Genomic DNA, 26,466 nt, shown 5'->3' with positions numbered 1-26,466 from the left:
TCCCACCCATTTCATTTCCCATATATTCCACTCCCCTCCTTCCCATCTTGTATGATACCAATAGTAAATTTAACCAAATTTTACATTGTATCTCAAGGTATCACTGTAATATGTGCTTTCATAGGTATGACTTAAGTATTGTTCTCACACTTTAGTGCAACATCCGAAAAAGAGCTGCCAGCTGAGTGCACTAAATACTTAATAGTCTTGTAGGTACTGTCCCTGGATCCAAGGACATGTGTGGGGCCTAGCCAAAGTAGTCTTTTATGTTTATTTCTTTTTGGCATTTAGAATTTCTGCCTCCGACAAGGTTGTCCAAATGAAATCCACAGGAGGCTTCATAGCCCTCAACCTGTGGGTGAGATAGTGACTCCAGAGAGAAAAAAAAAAAGTTGAAAACATCAGGTTGCCATCTTTTGGCCCAAACTTGCTCCAGAAGGAGAGTCATGCACAGGGTAGTGAGGTACATGGACTCAAGGGCATGTGCGTGGGACCCATCCAAAGTTGAGGCTTGCTTTTTTTCTTCACATTTCTACCTCTGGCATACATACATACATATACCAAGGCTTTTTCCTTCCAATTAAAATCCAAAATTTTCATAGCCAGGTTTCGATGAGATGGTGGCCAAAATTGGAGTGACCAAAATTACCCATCCCACCCCCACCATAAAAAAAAATTTTTGCCATTGTATAAGCATACTGATATTTTATATTGTATTATACTACATTTTATCTCATCTAGGTAATGTCAAACTTGTCTGTAATATTGGAATTAGTCATCCTTTATTTACTGCATCAATTGGGAGAAAAAAAAATTATTGCATATATTATTGGTAGATAATAGGGTAAATGTACAAGACACTGACTTTTAGTCAGGTCCAACCATTTCATAAAAAATATAATAATAATGATGACAATGAATTATTCCTCGGAAACATCATGCCTGAGGTGAGGCACCTTTCTCCACAAAATACTAAATTTCATAGTACAGCAGCACTGACCAACTCCCAGTGACTAGCAGATCACATAATTATAATTCTCACTGTATAAAAAGAGGCCTGTTTAGCCAAGGGAATATTGCAGCATATCAGTGTAGGAGCTCTATGCTGCATACATCATGGTGTCTACAAGGTCAGGAACTCAAATCAAAATATTTAAGATCACGAAAAAGACACATTTAGTACTTGGTCATGAAAGTGTTACTTTTGTATACTATTTGCAGGAATTCAAAATAATGAAAAAATAAATAACTACATGATTAATGACTACAATAATTGGCCGTGTAATTTTTCATGACTAATCTGGGGTTGCAGTGCATGTGAATACCACATGCATCATTACCCGCATATAGTGTCAGAGGCAACTGACTAAAATGAACAGGAAGCGTGAAGCTAGCAAAACCTCATTTCCCAAGAAGGAAGAGATCTGAGGGCAATGGCCAACAGAAATTTGAATGCTAGAGTAGGTTGTTGTTGTTGTCGTTCCCTAGACTGTCTGTCTGAGCAGTCCCGTCTGCCCAAACGACGGCAACCAACCCTGGCCACCGGCTCTACGTAGGTGGCACCGATCCCTGCTAGAGTAGGTTGAACATCCAGGCTATGAGTGAAATTAAGTGCAAGGAAAGGGTGACTGGGAAATGGAAAGAATGAAAAGATACAAAATCATGGAGTGAACAACCAAAAAGTGCAGCTCTCCAGTTTAGTATAGATGTGAGGGAGTGGGTCTACATGCACCGGGAAATCAATTTTCTGGTATACAGTAAATTGAATGGGTGATACGATATTTGTGATCGTATGTGTGTGTGTGCACCACAAACATAAGAGATGTAATTTTTGTTCAAAATCATGAGAATGTAACAAATCGCAAACTGTGAGATGTCATGATATTGGGGGATTCAAATGCTAAAGTAGGAATATACTAAGTGACTGGTGGTTTTGGAGTGGATGATATCAGCAAATATCTTCATTGATGTGTACATTTACCTAAGAGAAATGTATAGGAAATGAGCTACACGTGTGGGATCCCATCTTTGTCTCCATCATTGGATAGGTAGAATGAGTAATTTGAAGTAGATGAAGTGTTCATATTGGAGTGATGAGTATATATAAAAATCAAGTGGACAAAAATTAACGAAAATTTGTGGAGGGTGCAGTAACAAAGTTAAAATGTGGAAAAGCAAAGAGAGCGGGTGATGTGTTGTTAGTTTCCCAATATTTTTGTGCCTCATATAAGACAAAAACATAATGCAGATTAAGTAAACACCAAACATGGGTTTTAATGTGTATGTATTGGGTGCATGCTTTGAACTGCCAACCCTGTATAAAGGGAAGAGGCCTTTGGTATGTTCATGTAGCCATGAATCATTTGAAGTCATAAAACTGTTTTGCCTAATCATGAAATTAATGAACTTTCATATTCTAGTATTTGCAGATGCCATGATACAAAAAAAAAAATGTGTGGAACTTGATTCAAACAAACTCTTATTGAGTCCTAAGATTACATTGCATCTCTCAATGCCTCACGGGTTCTTCAACTGCAACTCCAGTGAGGCCTTTAGAATTACAAGGTAGCAAAAACCAACACAGCAGAAACAGAAAGAACCCTTTCTCACAGATTTATTTTAAACAATGATAGCTCAATCTATCTGGTTGAAGGGACAATTCAATCGATTAATAATTTCCCTTAGTTCTCTTACAGCAGTAGCAGCAGCAGAAGAAAAGCGGCAAACTTTTGACTCTATGAACTTGCACCTCCTCCCAGGTAGTCTTGCTTTTTTTTTTTTTTTTTTTTGCTTTTTTTTTTATAAAAAATTCTAAAAGTCTGGCTAATGAAAGTACACTAGGCCCAAATGGTTGCAACAGATTACAGAGTACCACCATGGAGGACCTTTATACAAAAGTAGTTAATGGGAAAAAAAAAATGTCAAATAGAAAATAAATAAAGTTGCAACACTGACAGCTTTTCCTATATGTGCTCATTCTATCACTCACTGTTCACCATTCTACACTGCACAAACAGTAAGCACACTTTCAAATATTTACACAAAAATTCCATGGATAATAACAATATTTATCAAGTTCAACAGGTTCTTTGGTATGAAGTAATGAGAAGGAAAGTTGCAGACTTGGTACAAGTGTAGATACCATATTTCCCAAAAACTTGTATAAAACATGTTATAATGATCTCTTACCTCATTTTTCACCTAATAGTGATTATGACCTTGCAGTTCCAGATGCTTCAGTTACTAATTTCACTTAATTGTACTTGAGAAACTGGCAAATGTCAAGAGTAACAGTTTGGTGCTATTTTGTGACCAGTACAAATTTCTTGGCATTTGTGAAACACTTTTGCAGTTATAATTCAAACAAGAAAAAGAAAATACACTATCATGCCAGATCTTGATCCTGCTAGAAAAATAAATAAATATGCTAAACAACATAGTAAGATGAGTAAAACATCCCTTGAAACACATACAAAGATCTTGTGCAATGAAATTGATACAAAATACACAAAATGCAAAATCTCAAGCTCACCTATGCAGTACACAAACTGATGTACATGGAGAAATACCAGTTTCAAATCTAAAAAAATGTAAAACTACAGACTAAGAATCTATCAAGGAATGGGGCTGGAATAAAGCTAAGCTGCATACAAATGCAAAATGATCGAAACAATGCAGTGCCATGTCTGACACGTCAACTGCGATTTGGTTGAACTTATGTATGGAATCTGTCAATGTCATCACAAAAAAAAATACATTACACAATTCAAATGGAGGGATATTCCAGGAATTAAAGCAATAGCACAAACAAAAGGCCTTGGGCCCACCTTTTAAAGGGGTCAGCCTTATATCAAATCAGTAAATAATCAACAACCCAACAGTAATCATTGAAACCTTACAAGACACAATGTTTCGACAGAAAACATTGCAATGCCAAATGAAATTAAAATAATTACAAAAATATACATAAAGCACAAACTGGGCACATTTAGAATACAAAACAAGGATTCCTCTTTTCCTGTGAACCTTGACAGCATGATTCCATGTGACACAAAGTATAAGCAGCTCTCCTACGATTTCTTTCCTTATAAATCATCTTTTCTTAACTTGATTTTAAAATCCTAAAAATAAAATCATGGAAATGTCTCAACTCTTTCCTTTCTCTGTGGCTCAACGAAGTAATATTCTGCATGCCCAAATTGGATCCTACAAAGGCCTGGATTCGCTAAATTTTTGTGAATGTGAGATTAATGTTTAATTTTAGGAAACCCATTTATTTTAACGTTTTCAGTCAATTATCCTAATCAAAGCATCTTACAAATGAAGTGATACTGCTTGATAATGTAGAAAAGGGACACAAAATACTTGTGTTTCAAAGCATTGAGCCTAAATTTCATACTCTATTGATATGAGTGTTGTTTTTACTGAAAATAAGCAAGGTATCATTTCAACACCTAACAGCAAATCTTACAGTCATAAAACTTTGGTGAATCCAGGTTGGAAGTCTAACCCTGATTTATTGGTGGTGTTTATTAACATCCAGCACTTACAATTATCATCAAAGGATATTTCCATTAGCAAATATATTATCTGGATCAAAAAATTTCTTTACAGATTCCAAAACAGCTATCCCTGGAGCAGAGATGGTTTGTGGCATCCAGCGTCTTCTCACTTTCCCAATGCCATGATGATGTGAAATGCTACCCCCAACAGCAAGGATCTCATCACGTGCATGGCCCTGTAATTACCCACAACAGAATGATTCATTGTGAATTTACTATCAGTGTACCATTATTAGATATTCAAACTTCTAAATCATCATAAGCACATCATAACTCACCTCAATTTCCTCATACACATGTACAGGGTTGGAAATGCCACGATAGTTAAAGGCAAAGTAGAAGTATACACAGGCCCCAGCATCATATGTCTGTGTTACACGACATGTGATGAAGGTATATTGGATTCCATGACCTGAAATATAGTAGTCAATTAATCCAATGCCTCAAATCTCTTGCAGCATGGATGTTACTGGCTTGTCTGATGAGGTCAGTTGTAGTAGATTGTCTAATGAGCTTATTTAATGTGTGCCTATGGGAGGGGAATATGCAAGAGGACTGGATAAATACATGTATAGTTTCACTGTACAAAGGAAAAGGGGACAAATATGATGTGGTAGCTTTAAAGGGATCAGTCTAGTGTTGTTGGAAAGGCATGTGGGAGAATGTTAACCCCTAAAATACAATACCTACATGGGAGTCACAAGGCATGAGTGTGTATATGAGGATGCTGGCATTGGCATCCTGATTATATTTATCTTATAGCTGATTGACACCTGTATTCTGTGAACAGGCTTGACTGCATTTTCTGTGCTTATAAATATTCTGGGTGAAAGAGAACAAGTATAGAAGCTGTATCTTTATATTTCATAATGAGCATATTGTGTTGCATCAATGTACATCAGGCAGCCTTTGGAGCTTTTATGGGTTTGGAAAAGGCAAATGACAGTGCTGCTAGGAAGGCATTGTGGGTTGTGTTGCAGATTTCTGGGATAGGCTGAAAGCTGGTAAGGGCATTAAAAAGTTTTTACATGAGTATCAGCTTGTGTCAGAGTAGGGAATGGGGAGAGTGAGTGGTTTGAGGTGTTGTGGTTCCACCAGGGTCATGTAATGTCACCATGGTTGTTCAAAGTGTACATGAATGGGGTGGTATGGGAGGTAGATTTGAGGGTGGTGGCTGGGGGCTTGGAGATGGTAAGTGAGAGTGGTAGGAAGTGGGAGGTTAGCCACTTGTTGTTGCTGATGACACTGGCTGTGGCAAGGTCAGAGGAAGGTGTACATCTAGTGGTGGAGTTTGGGAGGGTATGCAAGTGGATAAAAATAAATGTGGGTTAAAGTAAGATGATGAGATGTTCAAGGGGAGAGGTTGGCAGTGAGTTGTACAAGGAGAGAGGCTAGAGGAAGTGAAGAGCTTCAAGTAATTAGGGTTACATATAGCAGGAGTGGAAGTAAATTGTAGAGTGAGGGAAGCAGGTAAATGTCTTGAAAGAATGAAAAATGTCATCAAAATAGATATCTGGGGATGGATACAAAGAGATTATATGTAGGAGTAATTGCACCCATGACACTGTATAGGCTGGAGACTTCAAATTTAAAGGAGGCAAAAAGAAGGAATTCAAATGTGAGAAGTCTGGTGAGAACTATAAAAATAGAGTGAGAAATGAGGTGAGGTGATGTAAAGAATGGGGGGTGAAAAGCAAGCTGGCAGATACAGCTGATGAAAGAATACTGGAATGTTTTGAGTGCATGGAAAGAATGAATGAAGAAAGCGTAAGGAAAGTAGAGGTGGATGGAGTGAACCTGTGGGGGGGACTGATGGATGGAGTGAAGGGAGTTATGGGTACAAGGGGAATATCTGTCAAGCAAGGAAGGGAGAGGGCAAGAGATAGGTATCAGTAGAGAATGGTTATGAATGGACGAGAAAAAGATGCAGGAGGGGGTGTTGGTCACTATCTAATGAAGCAGTGGGGGTAAACCAGCTTCAGTTGTCAGGCCCTGCTGTAGAAGTGCTGTGTTTTGCTGCATTGCTTCTGATCCGAGTAGTGTGAGGAAACCCTTACACAGTAGAAAAGATAAACATTTAAGGAAGAGATTTACTGTATTTATCTAGCCTCCAGATAGGGGGGGGGTTTTGTAACATTAAACCAAATTCATCATCAATCACTATATGATCCTGTTTTTACCTAATTGTAGTATACAGGAAAGGAGCAATGCTCATTGGTTCCCGTCTCCTATTCTCTAATTTTCTAACATACCTAAACTCAAATTCATGTATGGTTCAACCTTAATCTATCTTTCATTTCCAATTATCATATTTAGATCTGAACTCGTGTATTGTTCCAGCTAGGGCTACATCTCCTTCTAAGCTATTTCACATATTTATACATCTATATGGAAAACTGTATTTCTTCACATCCTGTACTGTATTCTCCCACACATTATCTAAACATCCAATGACATCCACCTTGCAAGTACCTATTACATGTCCCTTCAGTGCTTTCCTTTACATCATCTAAACATGCAGTGCCATGCATGAATACAATCCAATAAAAGCAGGTTTCCTTCATAGATATTACACACACATACCAAGGCTTTTTTTCCCCCTTACAAGGGAGGTAGCCAAAAAGGAAAAGGCATAAAATCATTCCCACCCATTCCATCCCTGAATACACTCCACACCCCTCCGCCCTCCCTCTTATCTTAGCACCTCCTGGATGACGGGTCATCCCTGCACCTTGTCCACTGCCCTGGGTCAGAAGCAGTGTCGCAAGACACAGCACATCCACAGCAAGGCCGCTTCATTAAATCGGCGACCCCCCCTCTCCGTCCCCCCATGCATAAAAGGAGAAGATGGGGAGAAATCCCTTCGGGCTGCGTCAAATTTTGCTCACACATACTACGTCACCCCCCATCCCCCCGCCCATTCCACCTCATGCATCACAACATTATCCATATACAACCATTCTCCATTCACCCCTGTCTTCTGTCCTCTCCCATCCTTCCTCAACAGATATTAGTAATGGCTAACTTTGATCTCGAACATACACGAGGCCCTTTCCCCCTTATATAGGGGTAGCCCTTGCATCTCATACTTTAACATTTCAAGAGGCAAAACGCACTCCTCTGATGAACAAAACCACCTATCAAGAGCCAGACAACAAAATAATTTTGACTCTTAAGTAGCAGCTCCGTCCCCCTCTTATATGGGGGAAAAGGCATTTTGGTCAACATGTGCATGTATGCCTGTTAAAGGGTTAACTTCTTCAATACAAGTCAAATTCTTGTGCACAGCATCGGATGCCTGATGTACAATGATTCGACGAGGTGTCACACTGACATGGTTTAATGTCACACACTCCCCCTATCAGAAGGCTAGGATGACGCCCCTCACAGAGGACTTTGTAGCATCACAATACTCGCATTATAAACATATAAAGTCACTGCTGATTTTCTCATTCTCTTTCACTCTATGTAATAAACACAGAAAATGTGATCAAGCCAGTTCACAGAATTCGGGGGTCATTCAGCTACAACTACAAAATAAATATGATCAGGACGCCAATGCCAGCATCCTCGTGATGCCTACATAGGCATCATCATATGGAAGAGGTTAAAGATCAATTATCACTTTCTACTCACTCTGACATTCTGTCTTGATGCGATGTTTGACATTGTGACAAAGAGGTAGGACGCGATCCCAAGGCACAGAGGTCTCAAACGATTCTGAAACTATGCCATAATCCATTCCTAGATCCTGTAAGAGTGGAGCATCATGTGAAAAAAAGAAAGAATATAAAAAAATACTTGTGAGATTTCATAACTGACAAAGATGTGAAATATCTATACAGTAGTATCCTAACCATTTTATAATGAAAAAATAGTTAAAACTGATAGACAAAGTAAAGAAGACAGAAGAAGAGAGAGTAGAGAGAAAGTAGAGAGAGAGACAGAAAGTAGAGAGAGAGAGAAAAGTAGAGAGAGAGAAATAGAAATGGAGGGAGAGAGAAAGAGAGAAGGAGAAAGGGAGAGAAAGGAAGATGGAGAGGGAGCGAGAGAGGAAGGGAGAGGAAGAGAGAGAGGGGGGTAGAAAGGAGGGAAAGGGAGGGAGGGAGTATTTTACAAGGCTGCCATGATGCCCCTCACCCTGATGTATGCAATTACGAAGGTGAGCATGTAGCCCCTCTCTCCATTGGCTTCCCCAGCAGGAATCCCTCCGTGTTTGAGGGCGATGTCGTACAATCGTTTCTCCTGGGAATTCACCTCAGTCTCCGCACCTATGGGAGTTCATACATGAGATTAATTCTTTCTGTGGCCGTAAGTGTTCAAGATCCACAGCTCTTGGGCCTTGGTCCAGGGACCAATCGTCAGTTGAGTGGGCCTTCACGTAAAAAAGAAATAAATAAAAAACATCAGTGAATGTGTTACCACTTCAACAAATGACAGTCATACCTTCAAAGAGAAGAGTGGCTACACACATGGTGGTGAGGTTAAAGCCTCGGATGCGAGTGAGGTACAGTTTCTTCATGCCTTCTGTCAACAGTCCTAGTATGCTGGATGGAGGTTTCAGTGCATGACCTGGATCATGAAATAAAGGATCTGCTTAGTTTAATTAATTCTTAATTAAAGTTTCATAAACTGCAACTAATAAAATACCCTACTGTTTATATATTTTTCACAATACTGATGAGTTTCTTTTCAGTGATTTATGGGTCAAACAAGAGACCATGCTCAAATAACTTGGGGACATAGGTCTTCTGCAAAAGAGAACTTGGGCAACAGAGCAACTTATTCTTGCCCCCTGGGTAACTGCTATATAAATATATACATGCATATACCAAGGGCTTTTTCCCCCTTCCCTCTTACAATGGAGGTAGCCAAAGTCAAAGGCATAAATCCACTCCCATCCATTTCATCTCCATATACTCCATTCCCATTCACCATCCCTCCCTCCCTCTCTCTTTTCTTGGCTCCTTCTGGATGACAGGTCATCTCTGCATCTCGCCCACTGCTCTGGGTATATGTATGTATGTGTATGTATGCATGTGTGTGTGTATTTTTATATATATATATATATATATATATATATATATATATATATATATATATATATATATACACACACACATATACATATATATACATATATATATATATATATATATATATATATATACATATATATACACACACACACACACATACACACAGTATTTCAAATTCAAAATGTCAGATCACTCCCTTGATCTCTTGTCTCTGCAAAGATGTGTGTGACCATGTGAGGCACCATGGAAGAAAGGGCATGCAGCATCTGCTGTGTTCCAGGGTCTATCTGATGTGCATTTGTGTTGGGTGATCTCTTAGCATATGATTGGATGCTGAGTATTTTGTTCAGTGGTAGCCATATATTGAGTGTCATCCCCACAGGGATGCTTTATTACATAGATGTTGGTGTGCTAAGTGTAGCTGCATGACTCAGAGTAAATTTCAAGAATAATAAACCTGGTAATTCAAACAGAAAAGGACCTCTCATACATACACACATATATAAAATAATTATGTCTATTTCAGCCTAAACATCTAAAAATATATAATCTAAAACTCACCAAACTTAAACTGTTCGTTGTCCATGAGTCTGATGGAAGCCGGCTGACACCTGTGTAAGGCAACATCACGCATGCAAGCCACACCACTTTCAAAGTCCTGGAACACGATGGACCCATACCGACGTACAGGAGGCACAGGTCGTATCTTTAGGGTCACTTCTGTTATCACACCTAAGGTTCCTGAAATGATGAATTTGAAATGTCAGTAACGAGCAAATTGTAAATGAGCAAATTGGAATATTAGCAGTTAACAAATATCAATTACTACTTAATTCAACACTACAAATCTGAGTGAATGTGGAATTTCTGCTGCTGCTATGGGTGAACAAAACCAATCCATCCATTGTCCCTGGTGGTCTCTCATACAGGAGACCCATGGTACCCAGGTCACAAGCAACTGGCAACAGATTAGCCCACAAGTCATTCAAGGAAGAGATATTGTGTTGTTGTTTGGTTAGGGCTGGAATAGGGCAGTGAGGTGTTCAGTTTCTTCTGTATAGAGATTTCACCTTGGGCAACTTGCTTCTGTGGCCAGGCTTATTCTGCATTGATACCATTTTAAAGCATGATGGTAAACCAAATGCAGTCATGCTAATGTAGTTGTTTCTTGTTATGGGAGCGATTTCTCTATAGGACCAATGTCTGAGGGAGTTTGGTGAAGTATGGAGATGGTGGTATATTTCTGAGCACTTATTTTGTGATTTCATTGTTTATGTGTCTTTGTATAGATGTGTTCCAAGGTGCAGGCGGTAGGCTGTAGGTATTTGTATGTTGCTGGTGTGTTTTTTTATGCATTCAGTTGGTTGTGCTTGTGATATGTAACAGGATGAGCAAAACCATTTAGCATTAAGTACAACAAAATTTAGAGTTTGGTGCAACAGAAAAGGAAATAAATTAAATAGTCTAGAAGACATCAAGACACCCACTAAACTGATTAAAACAACCGACCATTAGACACTAGACATTATTGTATAAAAGAGCACACCCACATCATACACAAACAACAACCCATTCAGTGACCCCTCCCATCTCAGCACCTCATGGATGAAGGATTCCCCTGTCTCCCATCACACACCCTATTCCATCACCTGGGGAATTCTTAATAAGAATGTTTTTAATAGAACTTGTATTCTTAAATACCACATAGATGTCAAACTGTCTAAGAATCTTAGGAAGACTTATCAAGTTCTCATGGAAAGGATCTTGGGATATCCAAAATATCTTATTGATAAGGCTCATAAAATGGCTAAGAGGTCCTACCATGACATCTCTCGGGAAAGGAATAACTTTTGTAACAAAAATCTTTTAGTTCTTCCTTTCCATGAGAACTTGATAAGTCTTCCTAAGATTCTTAGACAGTTTGACATCAATGTAGTATCTAAAAATACAAGTTCTATTAAAACATTCTTATTAAAAATTCCCCAGGTGATGGGGTAGGCTGTGTTTATAGCATTCCTTGTCATAAATGTGATAAATACTATATTGGTCAAACAGGAAAAGAGTTAGGTACTAGAATTAATCAACACAGGTATAGTGTGAGATCAGGTCAATTGTCCAGTGGGATTTTTGTACACGTAAGAGACCATAACCATCCCATTGATTGGAATAATTCCAAAGAAATTGTCTCTTGCAGTTCTATGTTGGATAGAAACATTATTGAAAACAGTTTCATTAAATATTCTTTTAATAACATTATGAACATAAGTTTGGGCTTATATAAACTTGATAATTTCATTGTAAAGAAAATTGTTATGTAGCAGCTCAGTGTGTACCCGCCCTAATATATTTTGGTGAAAAATTGTCTTGTGTGACCTCACATATTCTGTCTTGTCTACTACTTTTCTGTATATACGTTCCAACCCATTGTCATTCTGTATTCCTTGAAAATGTCTCAATAGACAAAAATGTTCAGATCATAGTGTCTTATTTCCCAAGTGGTTTTCTGTGAAATCTTACATTCACGCATTTTAGTGATCTGTGTTGCATACACACACACACACAGCCAAACTATCTTTCCTTTCACTATATTGACACCCATGATTGGTTTGGATCTGGCTAGTGCCAGATGATTTAATTCAGCTATGAGTATGACCCCATGCAGAAAGAGCCTTCTCAAGTAGCCACTTTGTTGCAACAGCACCTTTCAGAGATTTTTTTCCCCTGGCTGATGCCAAATATTCACATTCATTCTTAGACAGGAACTCACACTGAATGGGTCAAGAAGGAACAGGCTGACAACTAGTAGACAAGACAACTGTGAAAGAACTATCATTACTGCAATCATCCACACTAATATCCTTACCTTACAACCTCAAAATAATAGCAATGTCCTTACCTTTCTAACAAAAAAAAAAAATAAAATAAATAAACAAGTAAATACATACATACATATACCAATGGCTTTTTTCCCCTTACAAGGGAGATAGCCAAAGTCAAAGACATAATTCCACTCCCATCCATTTCATCCCCACATACTCCACTCCTATTCACCACCCCTCCCTCCCTCTTTTCTTGGCTCCTCCTGGATGACAGGTCATCCCTGCATCTTGCCCACTGCCCTGGGTCAGAAGCAATGTAGCAAGACAGAGCAAGTAAATAACAAAATAAAATAATACAAAGTAAAATAAAACAAAATAAAATACACAAAATAGAAATAAGTAAACAATACAATCATCCTCACCTTCAGACCCCAAAATAAACTGGTGAATGTCAGGACCTGCTGAAATCCTGGGCCCTGCTGTGTGCTTCTCCACTGTACCCTTTGGCGTCACTAATCGCACCTGTACCACCAAGTCCTCAATGTTTCCATAGATATTTTTTTTCATGCCTGAAGCTCGAGTAGCTACCCAACCACCAAGGCTAAGAGAGGATGTTACGACAAAAATGCAAACTTTTACCAGATGAGAAAATACATACATACATACTATATATTACAACTCTTCATATACACCAAATAAACACTAAAAAGAATTTTAATTACCACATAAACACACCACAAGAGAATTAAGTGATAGTTTTCCATCACCCATATAAATGATCAATTCTATTGTATATATATACATATTCAGAGGAAGGCTGAAAACTAATTTGAGCTCCATAAAGTCTTACATTAGATGAATATGCACATTCTAAAATGGAAGTTTTTCAAGTTCATAAATTTCATGGATTTTGTTCCAACTGAAGACAGGTGATTCAATACAAGCAGAGGGGAAGATGGAGATGTGGAACCGGGCAAGAAAGTCTGTCAGACAGAAGAATGGGAGATGGATCAATGTAGTACTAACTGGATGCTGTGAGATGGGAAGCAAGAAAGAGAATGACCAGACAGAAGGTGGAGAGATGAAATAGAAGGATTTGCTCGAGTCACTTGGCAGAAGTTGGTGCAGCTGTGTAACTCATGGATGTGTTTGGGAGAGGCTTTCATTAAGCAGTGGACTAGATATGACTGTCTGATTGAGGGGAAGAAGTCTTGTGAGAAGGGGTCTTGACCAGCTACCACTGCCTTTCAGACCAGAATTTGCCTCCTCAGATGCATTGAATCACCCGTCCTTGACCATCTTGAAATCTGGCATGAGAGTCACAATGTTGAAGAGGTCAAATGACAAAGTTTTATGTGCATTACAACCTTCACTGGTCATGTTCCACTGTCTATGTTACAAGCAAATCACCTTTGTATGATGATTCAGCACCATATTTCACACTCAATAATGGCTTACAATGTATCCAATATTTACACACTATTTATCACATTAATTTCAGAGTGAAGGTTGCAAATACGCATAAAATGCCACATTCATAAGTGAAGCCATCTTCCAGTTCTCTGAGAGACTCGGTTAATACCTACAACTTCTATATCATGAGCATGCAATGATTTACAGATATACATGAAACTGAGCTCTTCACCCAATTCACATGCAGTTTCCTCTGTATCTATAAATAGATATCAGACAGACTGGCTACATTAGTTTATTTACATGTTGCCAATCCAGCCCTTACCAAGAGAGAATAAGAAAGAAAGAAAAATCAATAATAATACATACATACATACATATACCAAGGGCTTTTTCACCAACCTTATAAAGGAGGTAGCCAAGTCAAAAAGGCATAATTCCATCTTTCCCTCCCTCCCTTTTTAATAATAATACATACATACATATACCAAGGGCTTTTTCCACCCTTACAAGGAACGTAGCCACAGTCAAAAGGCATAAGTCCACTCCCACCCATTTCATCCCCACCCACTCCACTCCCATTCACCACCTCTTTTCTTGGCTCCTCAAAATGTTGCTATTGAACAATCTGTGGAGAGGGCATGTGCCCCCCTTATATGGGAGGTAGCCAAATCAAAATACATGTACCCAATCCTACCTATTCCACTCCCATCCACCACCCTTTCCTCCCTCTCATCTTAGCTCCTTGTGGATGAAGGGTCGTCTCTGTGTATTTACTCAGAATACTGACAGATAACTTTATCTGGCTGAGAGAAACCTCTTCCAGCACTCAAATGATTAAGTTGCTGCACCAACTGCAGACATCTACTTCTATTATCTTACATACATATACCAAAAGGTGTTTTCCCCTCTATAAGGGGGGTGGTCAGCTATTATCTCACCCTAACAATATCCTTTACTTTTTTTTTAGGAATGTTCCCTGTGGGACTACAGGGAAAAGGATGCCTGGTCCCAATTCCCATCCCATTTTTCTCGCCTCTTACGATCCAAGTGGAAATACTTGGTGGCAGCATTCTTTTCCCCCCCACCACAGGGTTGGTGAAACAAGGAAATGAAAGTCAGAGAAATGGTACAGGACAGCAATAAGGGGCTGGGGGACAGCATAACAGAGGGACAGCAGCAGTATAATAAAAGTTTCATCATTTCTCTGTGAGCAGAGTCCTCCTCTATCACAGACAAAATGATGTGTGGCTCTGGTCTATAGGGGTGCCCCATATAGACCCTAAAATATCAACTGCATACTACTTTGCCATAACAACATGCAGCCAATACCCCAGACGGGGATGGTTTGGACACATGGAAAGAATGAGTGAAGAAAGACTAGTAAAAGAGGTATGAAAGGCAGATGTGGAGGGAGTGAACATGAGGGGGTGACCTAGGATTAGATGGATGGATGGGGTGAAAGGGGCTTTGGGGAAGAGGGGAATGACTGTTGAGGAGGGACAGGAGAGGACAGAAGACACGGGTGAATGGAGAATGGATTGTATGTGGATGATGTTGTGATGAATGAAGTGGAATGGGTGGGGGATGGGGGGTGAGGTAGTATGTGTGAGCAAAATTTGATGCAGCCTGAAGGGATTTCTCCCTGTCTTCTCCTTTTCTGCATGAGGGGATGGAGAGGAGGGGTCGCTGATTTAATGAAGCAGCCTTACTGTGGATGTGCTGTGTCTTGCAACACTGCCTCTGACCCAGGGCAGTGGACAAGATGGTGGGATGACCCGTCATCCAGGAGGTGCCAAGATAAGAGGAAAGGAAGAGGGTGGAGGGGAGTGGAGTGTATCAGGGATGGAATAGGTGGGAATGGTTTTTATGCCTTTTTCTTTTTGACTACCTCCCTTGTAAGGCAGAAAAAGCCTTTGGTATATGTATGTATGTAACAATATCCACTTCACCCCTACATGGAACTACATTCATGTGGGGGGAGGGAGGGAACAGTCAGCTTTTGAGGCTCTCGAGTCACATCCTCCCCACCCCCAATCAAAATCATAGCCCATCAAACTTATCTGAAACAGTAAATAAACTTGTATCATATGCAGACAGCCACCTGCCCCCTAGAAAACAGCTTAGACATGTATTTGCCAGACCCCCAATCCTATATGATACAAAACTAAATCAACCTAACCTGAGTGCACCACTTCATCATATGGCGGCCCCAGTGTATGGCAAATGTATAGTACATCAACTAACAAACCCAAGCTAAGCCTTTGTATATGCACAACCCAGAGACAGAGGGAATGCAGCCTTCACAAAGTGGTGAAACAGCTGGAAACTGTAGGGTGATTAAAAAAAAGAGTTATACCACAGGGACTGATCAAGCACTGTCCCAGAAACATCTCATGTTCAACTTTTTTTTTTTTCAATGCCCTAATGTGCTATCATGCCAAGTAGCAAGTTAGATTCAATTGTACTCTGCATCACAGACCCATGCTTGAATCTAACAGTTACCATTTGGGTGAGTCATATTACTGAGGATTTTAGAGAGGTACCGACAACCCATTTTGTGTCAAAGGCCTTACTTACGTCTCTCTCTTGCATTAGAGAACCTTGGCTACAGCTTGATTACATGAGCTACCACTGACTTCTACTTATTCTGGAAATCCAAGCACATAAGGCAACAGTGACAATCTGTCACAGCTAAGCACCTCCAATTAGGAGGTCCACACCTCGCCTCCCCTAACCAAAACACCATCCAGTTCTTTGCTCTATGTTCAAACACATAACTACAGTGCACAGTGCAGGATATACCCTACATGTCTTCACATATTCTGGAAGTACATTCTACTCTATCAGATATGGTCGACAAAACCATTACATAACCGTTACCTTGAAAACTCGTACGAGTCTGGTTCATGGCCAGTGACGAAACCTCTCTCCTGCAATTGTCGTTCCAAATCTTGCCCAATTATTCCAGCTTGAACTCTTGCTGTTAAGTTTTTGTCATCTAACCACAGGATGCGGTGCTATTGTCAAAAGAAATATATCTTGTAAACAATCTTAGAAAAGCATGCTGGAAGACAAAACAGCTTAACCCCCTTCCTTATCAATGATGTAATACAAAGATGAAAAAATTACCTAAAATGCCTGGCAGTGGTCACAAAAAAAAGATAAGTACTTTCTAGTAGAGAAAGACCTAACCACACAAAGAGTCTCCACACAAAATTAAAGATATAAACAAGAGGTTGAGAATGGTGAGAGTGAGTGGTCTGAGGTAAAGGTGGGACTGTGTTAGGGTTGTGTGGTGTTACCATGATTGTTCAATGTGTAATTGAATGGGGTGGTGCAGGTGGTAAATATGAGGGTGGTGGGCAGAGGTTTGGAGATGGCTTGTGAAAGTGAGAGGTGAGGCAGTTGTTTGCTGATGACAGCACACTTGTGACTAGGTAAGAGGGTCCAAGGCAGTTAGTGATAGAGTTTGAAAAGCTATGTGACAAAAGAAATATGAAAGTAAATGTGGGTACAAATTAAGTCATACCAAGTAGTATAGCATATCACACCATTGTGTCAACTTCACAAGGCCACAACTGTATAACTTCCTCACCATTTGAGAAGTGTCGAGGGAAACGATCATCCTGGTCTCGTTCTCGGGGCAGAGCAAGGCACCGGACACACTCGTACCTCCTCCATACGGAATTATAACAACGTTGTGCTGACATGCCAATTGAACGATTTTCTCAACATCATCATGGCACTCTGAAAATACAAAATAACAAGATATAACTAAAACCAGAAATTATTATGATACCAGATGTACAAATGTGTATGTATATATTCATATATTAAGCAAAAGTAAATGTTACCTAATTCTGGGGCACGAATAACATGATGGTATGCAGTTGATGCTTTAAGGACTTTTGTGACACCACAGACCAGTCATGCAATATCATTCTATCTTTGGTTACAAATCTTAACCCACAGAGAAATGCCCACCAACTTTCCAACTTTCGTGATCTGTTTGTTCTCGTTTCTACACTTCTCCTGTACCACTCCTGAAACATCATCTCTTCTTTTCTTACACTACTCTGGCAAGGGAATAAGAATGCTGCCATCATATCCCCATGTGTGTTGTAAAAGGCGACAACCTCTTAACATGACTCAAATACTCACACGCACATTAGGCTGCCTGATGTACAATGATGCGTCACAATAAGCACTTTATAAAACTTTAAGTTACAGCTGTTATACTCATTCTCTTCCACCCTGAATGTTTATAGCCACAGAAAATGCAATCAAGCCTATTCACATAATATGGGGGTCATTCAGCTACAGGTACATGATAAATATAATCAGGAGGCCGGTGCTGGCATCCTTGTACAGTGAGCCCTCTCATTAACGGACATTAATTAGCCGTGTTTGTGGTGTTTTCGGTGTTTTCGGTGCTGTTGTTTAGTGCGTGCAATCACTATGCCACCCAAAAACCACTCCAAATCAATGGATTATTCACATCAACGGACACCGTTACCCCCTTTTTAGTCCGTTAATGAGAGGTAGTACTGTATACTACTCATGCCTCATGATGCCTATGCAGGTGTCTTCGTATTCTTGGGGTTAATTTGAGAGGGGATTATTCTCTTTTCATAAAAGAATGCTGCATAACTCTGGCCCATAATGATGTCACTAAAGTCTGTAAAACATTGAAAGCATAAAACGTCATGCATGCACTCAATACCTAGCACAAGGAACAAGATTCATACCTGGCCAAACCACTAAATCAGGAATGCGCTCAAACATTCCGCCCCTGAGCGTAAACACCTCGGCCAAGGTGTGTCCGTGAGCACGAAACAGTCGGTCCTCTCCATCGATACTCGTGTTGAGACCCAAATCATTCAATTTGGCCACAAAGTCTATTAATTTGAAATAAGAAAAAAAAACTAAGATTAGAGGAGTTAAGGTTAGTGGAGGGGAGTGGAATGTGTGGAAGTCTGTACATGCCTTTGACTTGGCTACCTCCCTTATAAGGGGGAAAAAGCTCTTGGTATATTGATAGGCAATGGGCAAGATGCAGGGATGACCCATCCTCTAGTAGGAGCCAAGAAAAGAGGGAGGAGAGGGGTGGTGATTGGGAGTGGAGTGGGTGGGGATGAAACAGGTGACAGTGGAATTATGCCTTTTGACTTTGGCTACCTCCCTTGTAATGGAGTAAAAGCCCTTGGTATTTGCATGTATGTATATAGAATAGAAGTAAGAAAACTATAAAAATGGTTTACCTACTCATAATTTGTTAGATTATTTATTATTCTTGGGGACACAGATTATTGCAATAAAAACAAAATATCTAAATGAAAGACAAGAACAAATACATCTGAATAAATCAAACCCCTAAATTCAGTGTTAAATCTTGGTCCATAATTCTTTCTTTTATATTCAAAATAGTCATCAAAATAGAACGTCATCATAACAGCCAATCTATCTAAATGCCACATTTCTAGTGTTGAGTAATTCTATAGTGAAATGGGCCTTTTAGTGAAGAATTTATCAAGTTTTCACTACATTGTTAACAGCCTTATTCAAAGACAAACTTTACACTTAATCTTCTTTCTGCACCTATTCTCTCTATATGCTAAAACTCTTCTTCCCTCTTATACAAGAGGCAGCCAGCCAAGGCATGCACCCAATCACGCCCAATCCACTCCTATCCACCACCCATTGTTTTTATTGTTTCATAACAAAAAATTACTGTACCTATCACTGTGCTAATATATTTTATTTTAATGACACTCATATGTATAGTATTTAATTCAAGATGGTGGCACACGAAGCAGAGTGACTGTGTCAACCATTGTATTTCAATCAAATTTACTTTTTCCAATATTATTCAGTAATATTTACAAGTAAAAATAAATTATTCATAAGGTAAGAATTGTGTTATCAAAAACACATACATGTTAACTTAATCAAATTTCATTTGAACATAATGAGTTGTTGGTTGCTATTTAATCAAGCTTGGCAAAAGCTGATAATAATCATGAGAACATCAGTACAGTTCTAGCCCATTTTTCTTTAGTTAAAATTAGTTCTAAAATATTATGACTTGTACACAAGTAAATATGCCATCTAAGAAGCAATTTCACATTGAAAACTACAAATTTGAATTCATCACTGCTTCTTTCCTGTAAACTACAATTAGATAAATCAGTGCTATAACAAACAACAAAGACAGCAGGACCAAAAAGAAAACTGTGCAGTTTCAGACATAGTAGTGTTGTGGAATACCACAATCAATTATCAAATCATGAATTCAGAGCTACTAAATCTATTACTTCAAGTGAATTATAAACTAATCTTATGTACTTGCCATCATTGATGATGGGTGTAGGGATTGCAGAGGCTGGAGGCGGCAGCTGAGAAGGAGTGTATTCTTCAAAATCTACTCCAAGCGTAGTTTGGACCCATTGAACAAAATGGGGTAAAATAAAGTTGCCAATTTTGTACCTGATCAAATAAAGAAGAATGAGTCTATATGCCTGTCTTCCATTGAAGAACATTTACAATAATTTATGATATATCCATTATTGAAATATATATGTGTGTGTGTATATATATATATATATATATATATATATATATATATATATATATATATATATATATATATATATATATATATATATATATATATTTATCCCATCTGGGGTATTGGCTGCATGTTGTTATGGCAAAGTACCATGCAGTTGATACTTTAGGGTCTATATGGGGTGCCCCTACAGACCAGAGCCACACATCATTTTGTCTGTGATAGAGGAGGACTCTACTCATAGAGAAATGATGACACTTTTATTATACTGCCACTGTCCCTCCATTATGCTGTCCCCCAACCCCTTGTTGCTGTCCTGTACCATTTCTCTGAATTTCATTTCCTTGTTTCGCCTACCCTGTGGTGGGGGAAAAGAATACTGCCACCAAGTATTTCCACTTGGATCGTAAGAGGCGAGAAAAATGGGACGGGGATTGGGACCAGGCATCCTTCTCCTTGTAGCCCCACAGGGGACATTCCTAAAAAAAGTAAAGGCATAAGAGGGTCTAGGAGTTTTCCAACCAGCACCCTAAGGTTTGGGTCTTTTAATGTGCGTGGATGTGGCACAGATGAGAGTAAAAGGGAAGAGATAGGTAGTATGTTTGTGAGAAGAAAGATAGATGTGTTGGCTTTGAGTGAAACTAAGTTGAGAGGGAAGGGCGAGTGTGAGTTTGGGAGTGTAATTGGGAGGTTCTCAGGAGTGAAGAGAGGGTGAGGGAGAGAAGGGGTAGCTATACTAGTAAGTGAAAAGATAGGTAAGCGTGTAGTGGAGTGGAAGGAGGTTTCCTCAGGTATAATGTGGATGAAGGTGAAACTGGGAAAGGAGATGTGGATTTTTGTAGGTGCATATGGGCCTGGTAGTGAGAAGAGTGTAGAAGAAAGGGAGGCTTTTTGGATAGATTTAAATGAGTGCATAGAGGGATTTGTGAGGAACATCAATGTAGTAGTATTGGGAGACCTTAATGCTAGGGCAGGAAATGAACCAATTGACGGAATGGTTGGGAAATGTGGAGTTCCAGGAAAGAATTGTAGTGGAGTTGATGGTGATGTGTCTAGAGTTGATGATAGCACATACAGTGTTTCGGAATAAAGTCAAGCATAAATACACATGGGAGAGGGTGGTGGATGGAAGGGTGGTAGACAGAGCGTTAATGGACTATGTAGTGGTAGATAGGAGTATAATAGGAAGAGTTAAGGATGTACATGTTCTAAGGGGAGAGAGTGGGAGAATATCAGATCATTTTTTGGTGGAAGGTAAGTTGAGAGTGGAGGATAGATGGAGAAAGAGGAAAAGCACAAAAGATAGGGAGGTGCTTAGAGTGAACTCTTTAAATGAAAATGAAAAGGAGAAGGAGTACAAGAAGAAGCTGAAGGAGGAGTGGGAGGGAGTGAAGGATAGAGTAAAGCTAGGAGTGGAGGAGGAATGGGGATGGTTCAAAGAGGGAGTCACAAAGTGTGCAAAGATGGTGTGTGGAACAAGAAGGACAGGAGGAAATAGAAGGAAGGGTAGTGAGTGGTGGGATAGTTTAGAAAATTATTTAGTCCAAACTAAAACAATACATGAGTTCAAATCTAAATACAATAATTGGAAATCAAGGATACAGACTAAGTTGGAAACATACATGAATTTGAGGCTATGTAGGATAAATAATTAGAGAATAGGAGATGGGACCCAATGATTGTTACTCCTTTTCTTGTAGACTACAATTAGGTAAATACAGAATGGATTACCAACTATTTTCAAGTCCTATTCTGTTGAGAGGATTTTGTTTTCTACAGGTATTTTTTTTTTTTTTTTTTTGGGGGGGGGGGGGTTCTGTGCAGCCAATTACCATTTTGTAATGGTATTCTCTGTGTTCTTCAATGTGCAGAACAAATCTATGGAATGAAGTTTGTAGTATTTCCCTCACTAATCTGTTTGCTTTCTATGACAATATCCTATTGATGAATGAAAACTGAAATAAAAAAGAATGGGGTGTCTAGTCATCTAGTTCAATTCACTTACTCTTCATTCTCCTTCTAGTACAACCCCCCCCTCCTCTCCATTCCTCTTCTGGCTGTTCCCAATAATTCTCTCCACAATCATCCTCAATTTTTTTTGTATGTCTTTTTCTTTTATTTCCATAATTCATCAAAAATTAATTCTCCTTCCACCACATCAGATCCTGAAACACTGTATTTCCACCTTTCAACCCTCAGACTACAGATAGAAGGGGAGGAGGAGGAGGAGGAGGAGGTAGTGGAAGAGAAAGAGGGAGAAGAAAAAACAGAAGAACTGTCTTGTCTCTGTGTTGGTAAACCGGTTCAGTTACAAAACTCATTACTTCTGACAGACTGAACAAGTTTATATTTCACCTATCACACACTTCAATTACCAAATACGTTTGTGATTTACCGATTTCCTGTAAATGAGACAACTGGGTTCTTAACATCGCTCACAGAAAAACGTGAGTCTTTGTATCCCCAGCCATTCCACTTCAGCAGTTCTTGTCTGAAATGAAAGATAAATCCTCAAATTAGATTTAGTCTTAATTATATGTCATCCATTGTATAATGAACTCAATTACCATTACCAGTCTTCTAAAAATAAAAAAAAATTCTCAACTCAAAAAAATTCTAGGTATCACACTGGACTTTGTCAATAACAAATGTTCCTTCAGGTTTTACAGTATGGATACCCACAGCCCCACAGTGGCTGGCAACAGTCCTAGGATCTCCCCATAGATTCCAATGGGAAGAAACTGCTGATTGTGTTGTATTTGTGTGGTACAGGGATAACGATGAGTACTTCCTAAAGGTGGTCCTGCAAGATAGATGCCAAAGAGAATCATCTCCTTGCCACTCTTCTGCTTAACCTGTCCACGCCCTGACCTCAATCTGGAGGTGCAGCCCCAAGGGGCTTACATTCCATCTCTGGACTGGACCCAAAGTCTCTATCAACTTCAAATGTATTTCCTTCACCTTTTCACAGAAAAACTGACAAACAATGCCTACTCCCCTCCTTTTCGTACAGTGACAGAGTAAAAGTTCGTTACCAATACAACATCGGCAACAGACCATAGTTTCTTCTCATGGGAGGGCCTGAAGACCATCCACGTGACTATGGGGTTGCGGGGTTTCCATTTTGTACAACTCGAGAAGGCAAGTAATTAAATTAAATGTCACAGTTACACCCACTCAAATCAATTCCTCATGGAGACCCCAATGATGACCCCTTTTCTATGACGTATCTTCAACATTATGTTAGGTGGATTATAATTTTGAAAATATATATACCAGTATATATATATATATATATATATATATAATAATTGTGAGGTTAGGTGGATTACAATTTAGAACCAATGTTATAAAAGAAAAAAAAAACTAAATGCGATGAATCACATTGATTTGCAAATAAAGTGTTTACCATTGTTCATCACAATCTGTCATTACAGATAATTTCCTTCACATAAAATAGATCTTTAAAGAGCAAAACAGTGAAATAGAGAGGCCGATTACTGTCTAACATCCTGAATTTCCTCAGCCCTGAAGAGCTGACAATCTGTCTCCAAACCAGCCCCAAGATTTCTAACAAATTTCACCGTATTTCCTTCACCATTTCTGATAACAGAGCTGGTAACCAGGAACTACGTTATCACTTGAGATAATTAGTGTCATCAGATCTAGAAGTGTTATTCCATCCGTTATTGACATTGTGGAGATGGAACTCCACTGAAACCAGCCAGCTCTCTTCCCTCCATGGTCAAGTGTAGTAAGTTGTTGGAGTTTGAGCTGGGTATCCTGATGTGAGTGGTTCGTCTAGAATCTTAGCCAACCACACTTACCCAGCGAGCAGAAACTCCTGGGTTCAAATCCCAAATGGTGCTGGTTTTCAGTAACACAAAAAAAAACCACACTAATCTAATTTAATCCAATACTTATAACTCCGTTTCTTTCAACAGTTCTACAGAGAAGAGCATGAATGGTGCCAGTCGTGGTGTAGCTACAGGTTTACAGTACATGAAACTCAGAGTAATAATCATTACTATCATTTATAATTAGTTCCAATGCCTTGCTGATGAAAACTTCTAACTAGTATTTATAATAAGTATAGCCTATAGGCTCACATACCTGAGTGCATGGTCGACCTAACCCAATACATTCCATAATCGTTTATTGTCACCTAGATACTGTCTCATTCAACCTGTTTCCTTAATTATTTAACTGAGTAATAAGTGCATCAAATTGATGCTTAAAAAGACACTTACCTTTTCTTTGGAACCGTTGGGCTGTCAGATTTGTTCGATGTGTCGAGCCCACTAGACGAGGAGCAATTAGAAAAACATATTTTATTATCTTTGTCTATAACAGCAGAATCCACTTTAGTATGTAAATTTGTAATGTCTTTGGGGGCTTGGCCAAGTTCCTGGCCATTATGGTCAATATTTGTGTGACATTTTAGATGTCTGTTAAGGACCGCAATCCTTTCCCGGGCAGACGATGCCATGTCTATCGTACGATACACTGTACGACAATTTTCTAAAGAAAAATCCTCTCTCATTCTCAAATCATATTTAAAAAAGAAAAGAAAAATGTCTTATGGTAAGAATAAGAATTTAGAGTTCTTTTATAAATGTAATATGTTTAGTTTTAAAAAATTATCGAAAGGGCAGGAGATATATACAAATATTAGTTGGATACATTTAGAAAACTTTATTGTTATCGATTGTAAACTGTTGACAGCTTATTTCGTAACCAAAACATACTAATTTATTGCAATTATAACTACTTTTATTATAATAATTTCAAACTATAAATAATTGTTTGTGTGCTGTTATCAATTTCATATAAATATAATGAGAATAAATTGTAGAGATTTTGAGTGCCAAAAAAGACCCTCGCTAACTATCAATTTCATCTTCTATTCAGAAGCACTTATCTTTAGCTCTCGGTTCACTAGCTAGAGGTGGAGTGCTCTATTGACACCCATTTGGCTTATCTCTTCCAACCATTGTTCTTACTGCTGCTGTTGTGCTTATATAATCCATTCTTTTAAAACCACATCAGTAATGTTTCTTACCTCCAGAAAGATTATATTAATTATAATTTTATGAACGCGAATTTCTTCATATGTTTGATATTCTAGGTATTTTTCATGATCGCACATTGGGCTTTGATACTTGTACGTGTGTATGTTTTCTCAGGCATAGTTTCTGTTTGTTCTTGCAAAGAACAATAGTTCAGCACTATTAATTAATATTATCTCAAAGGTGTTTACCTACTTTTTATTTGTTTTATATGATGCTGAAATAAAAAGTAAGTAAACACCAAGAGTGCAAGTACAAATAGCAGGGAGAAGAATAGAACAAGTAACAAAATTTTCGTACCTGGGAAGCGTATTGACAGAAGATTGTAATGTGAAAAAGAAATAAAATCAAGGATAGCGATAGCTAAAAGCACGTTTCAGAAAATGAAAGGGGTTACAAACAAGAAAATGTCTACAGATAAAAGGAGAAGAACAGTTAAAACATTTATAGGGTCAACATAATTATATGGTTCAGAAGCGTGGACAATCAGCAAAAAATTGCAGGAAAACTTACAAGCAGGAGAAATGTGGATATGGAGACGAGTATAAGAGTACCATGGGCAGCGAAGAAAACAAATGAAGAAGTATTGAGAGAAATGGAGACAGATAGGGAATTGATGACAACAATAAGGAAAAGACAGTTGCGATTCTAAGGAGATATAATGAAGAGGGAAGGGTTGGAAGAGGTGGTGATGACGGGAATGGTGGAGGGAAGGAGAGCAGAGGGGGAAGTATATGGACGGGCTGATGAGGGCGACGGGAAAACAAGCACAGATGTTACAAGTAACTAGGGACCATGAACGGTGGCGCTCCATGGTTTCCAAAGTCCAAGAGGATATGGCACGACGGTAAGGTAAGGTATGATGCTGACGACTAATTACCTCCCAACCCATTTTCCCGTTTTCTGCATCCCGTTCGTTAACAATTTCAATTATTCTTTCATTCTGTTTGGATTGTTTTTATTTTGATATATCAGTTTTCATGCATTTTTTTT

General features: G+C 38.9%; 1 protein-coding gene across 1 annotated transcript; it reads right to left on the bottom strand.

The window, feature by feature from the left end:
* Nucleotides 1–763: 763 nt before the first annotated feature.
* Agps (alkyldihydroxyacetonephosphate synthase) lies at nucleotides 764–24,932 on the bottom strand. Its single transcript, XM_076176073.1, has 13 exons — nucleotides 24,655–24,932; nucleotides 22,800–22,895; nucleotides 20,186–20,322; nucleotides 18,585–18,734; nucleotides 17,432–17,583; nucleotides 16,717–16,853; nucleotides 12,843–13,021; nucleotides 10,163–10,342; nucleotides 9,009–9,134; nucleotides 8,703–8,833; nucleotides 8,199–8,313; nucleotides 4,841–4,974; nucleotides 764–4,738 (listed from the first exon to the last, which is right to left on the bottom strand). Exons 1-13 carry the CDS (start codon nucleotides 24,891–24,893, stop codon nucleotides 4,559–4,561), a joined length of 1,956 nt encoding a protein of 651 aa, XP_076032188.1. The 5' UTR covers nucleotides 24,894–24,932; the 3' UTR covers nucleotides 764–4,558.
* Between the last annotated feature and the right edge of the window lie 1,534 nt (nucleotides 24,933–26,466).

The sequence above is a fragment of the Oratosquilla oratoria genome, chromosome 38, assembly GCF_046742065.1.
Source record: "Oratosquilla oratoria isolate Oo_2021 chromosome 38, ASM4674206v1, whole genome shotgun sequence".
Classification (NCBI taxonomy): Eukaryota; Metazoa; Arthropoda; class Malacostraca; order Stomatopoda; family Squillidae; genus Oratosquilla; species Oratosquilla oratoria.
This window is presented reverse-complemented; position numbering and strand designations above follow the sequence as displayed.

What these genes read in the sequence shown, in the direction of transcription:
- Agps (XM_076176073.1), bottom strand. Translation starts at nt 24,893, where the DNA reads ATGGCATCGTCTGCCCGGGAAAGGATTGCGGTCCTTAACAGACATCTA. An exon ending in GTTTATTTTGGGGTCTGAAG is followed by an intron (nt 10,343 to 12,842) that starts GTGAGGATGATT and finishes TCATCATTTCAG; the next exon opens with GAACCTTAGGTGTGATAACA. An exon ending in TCGTAATTGCATACATCAGG is followed by an intron (nt 8,314 to 8,702) that starts GTGAGGGGCATC and finishes CCACTCTTACAG; the next exon opens with GATCTAGGAATGGATTATGG.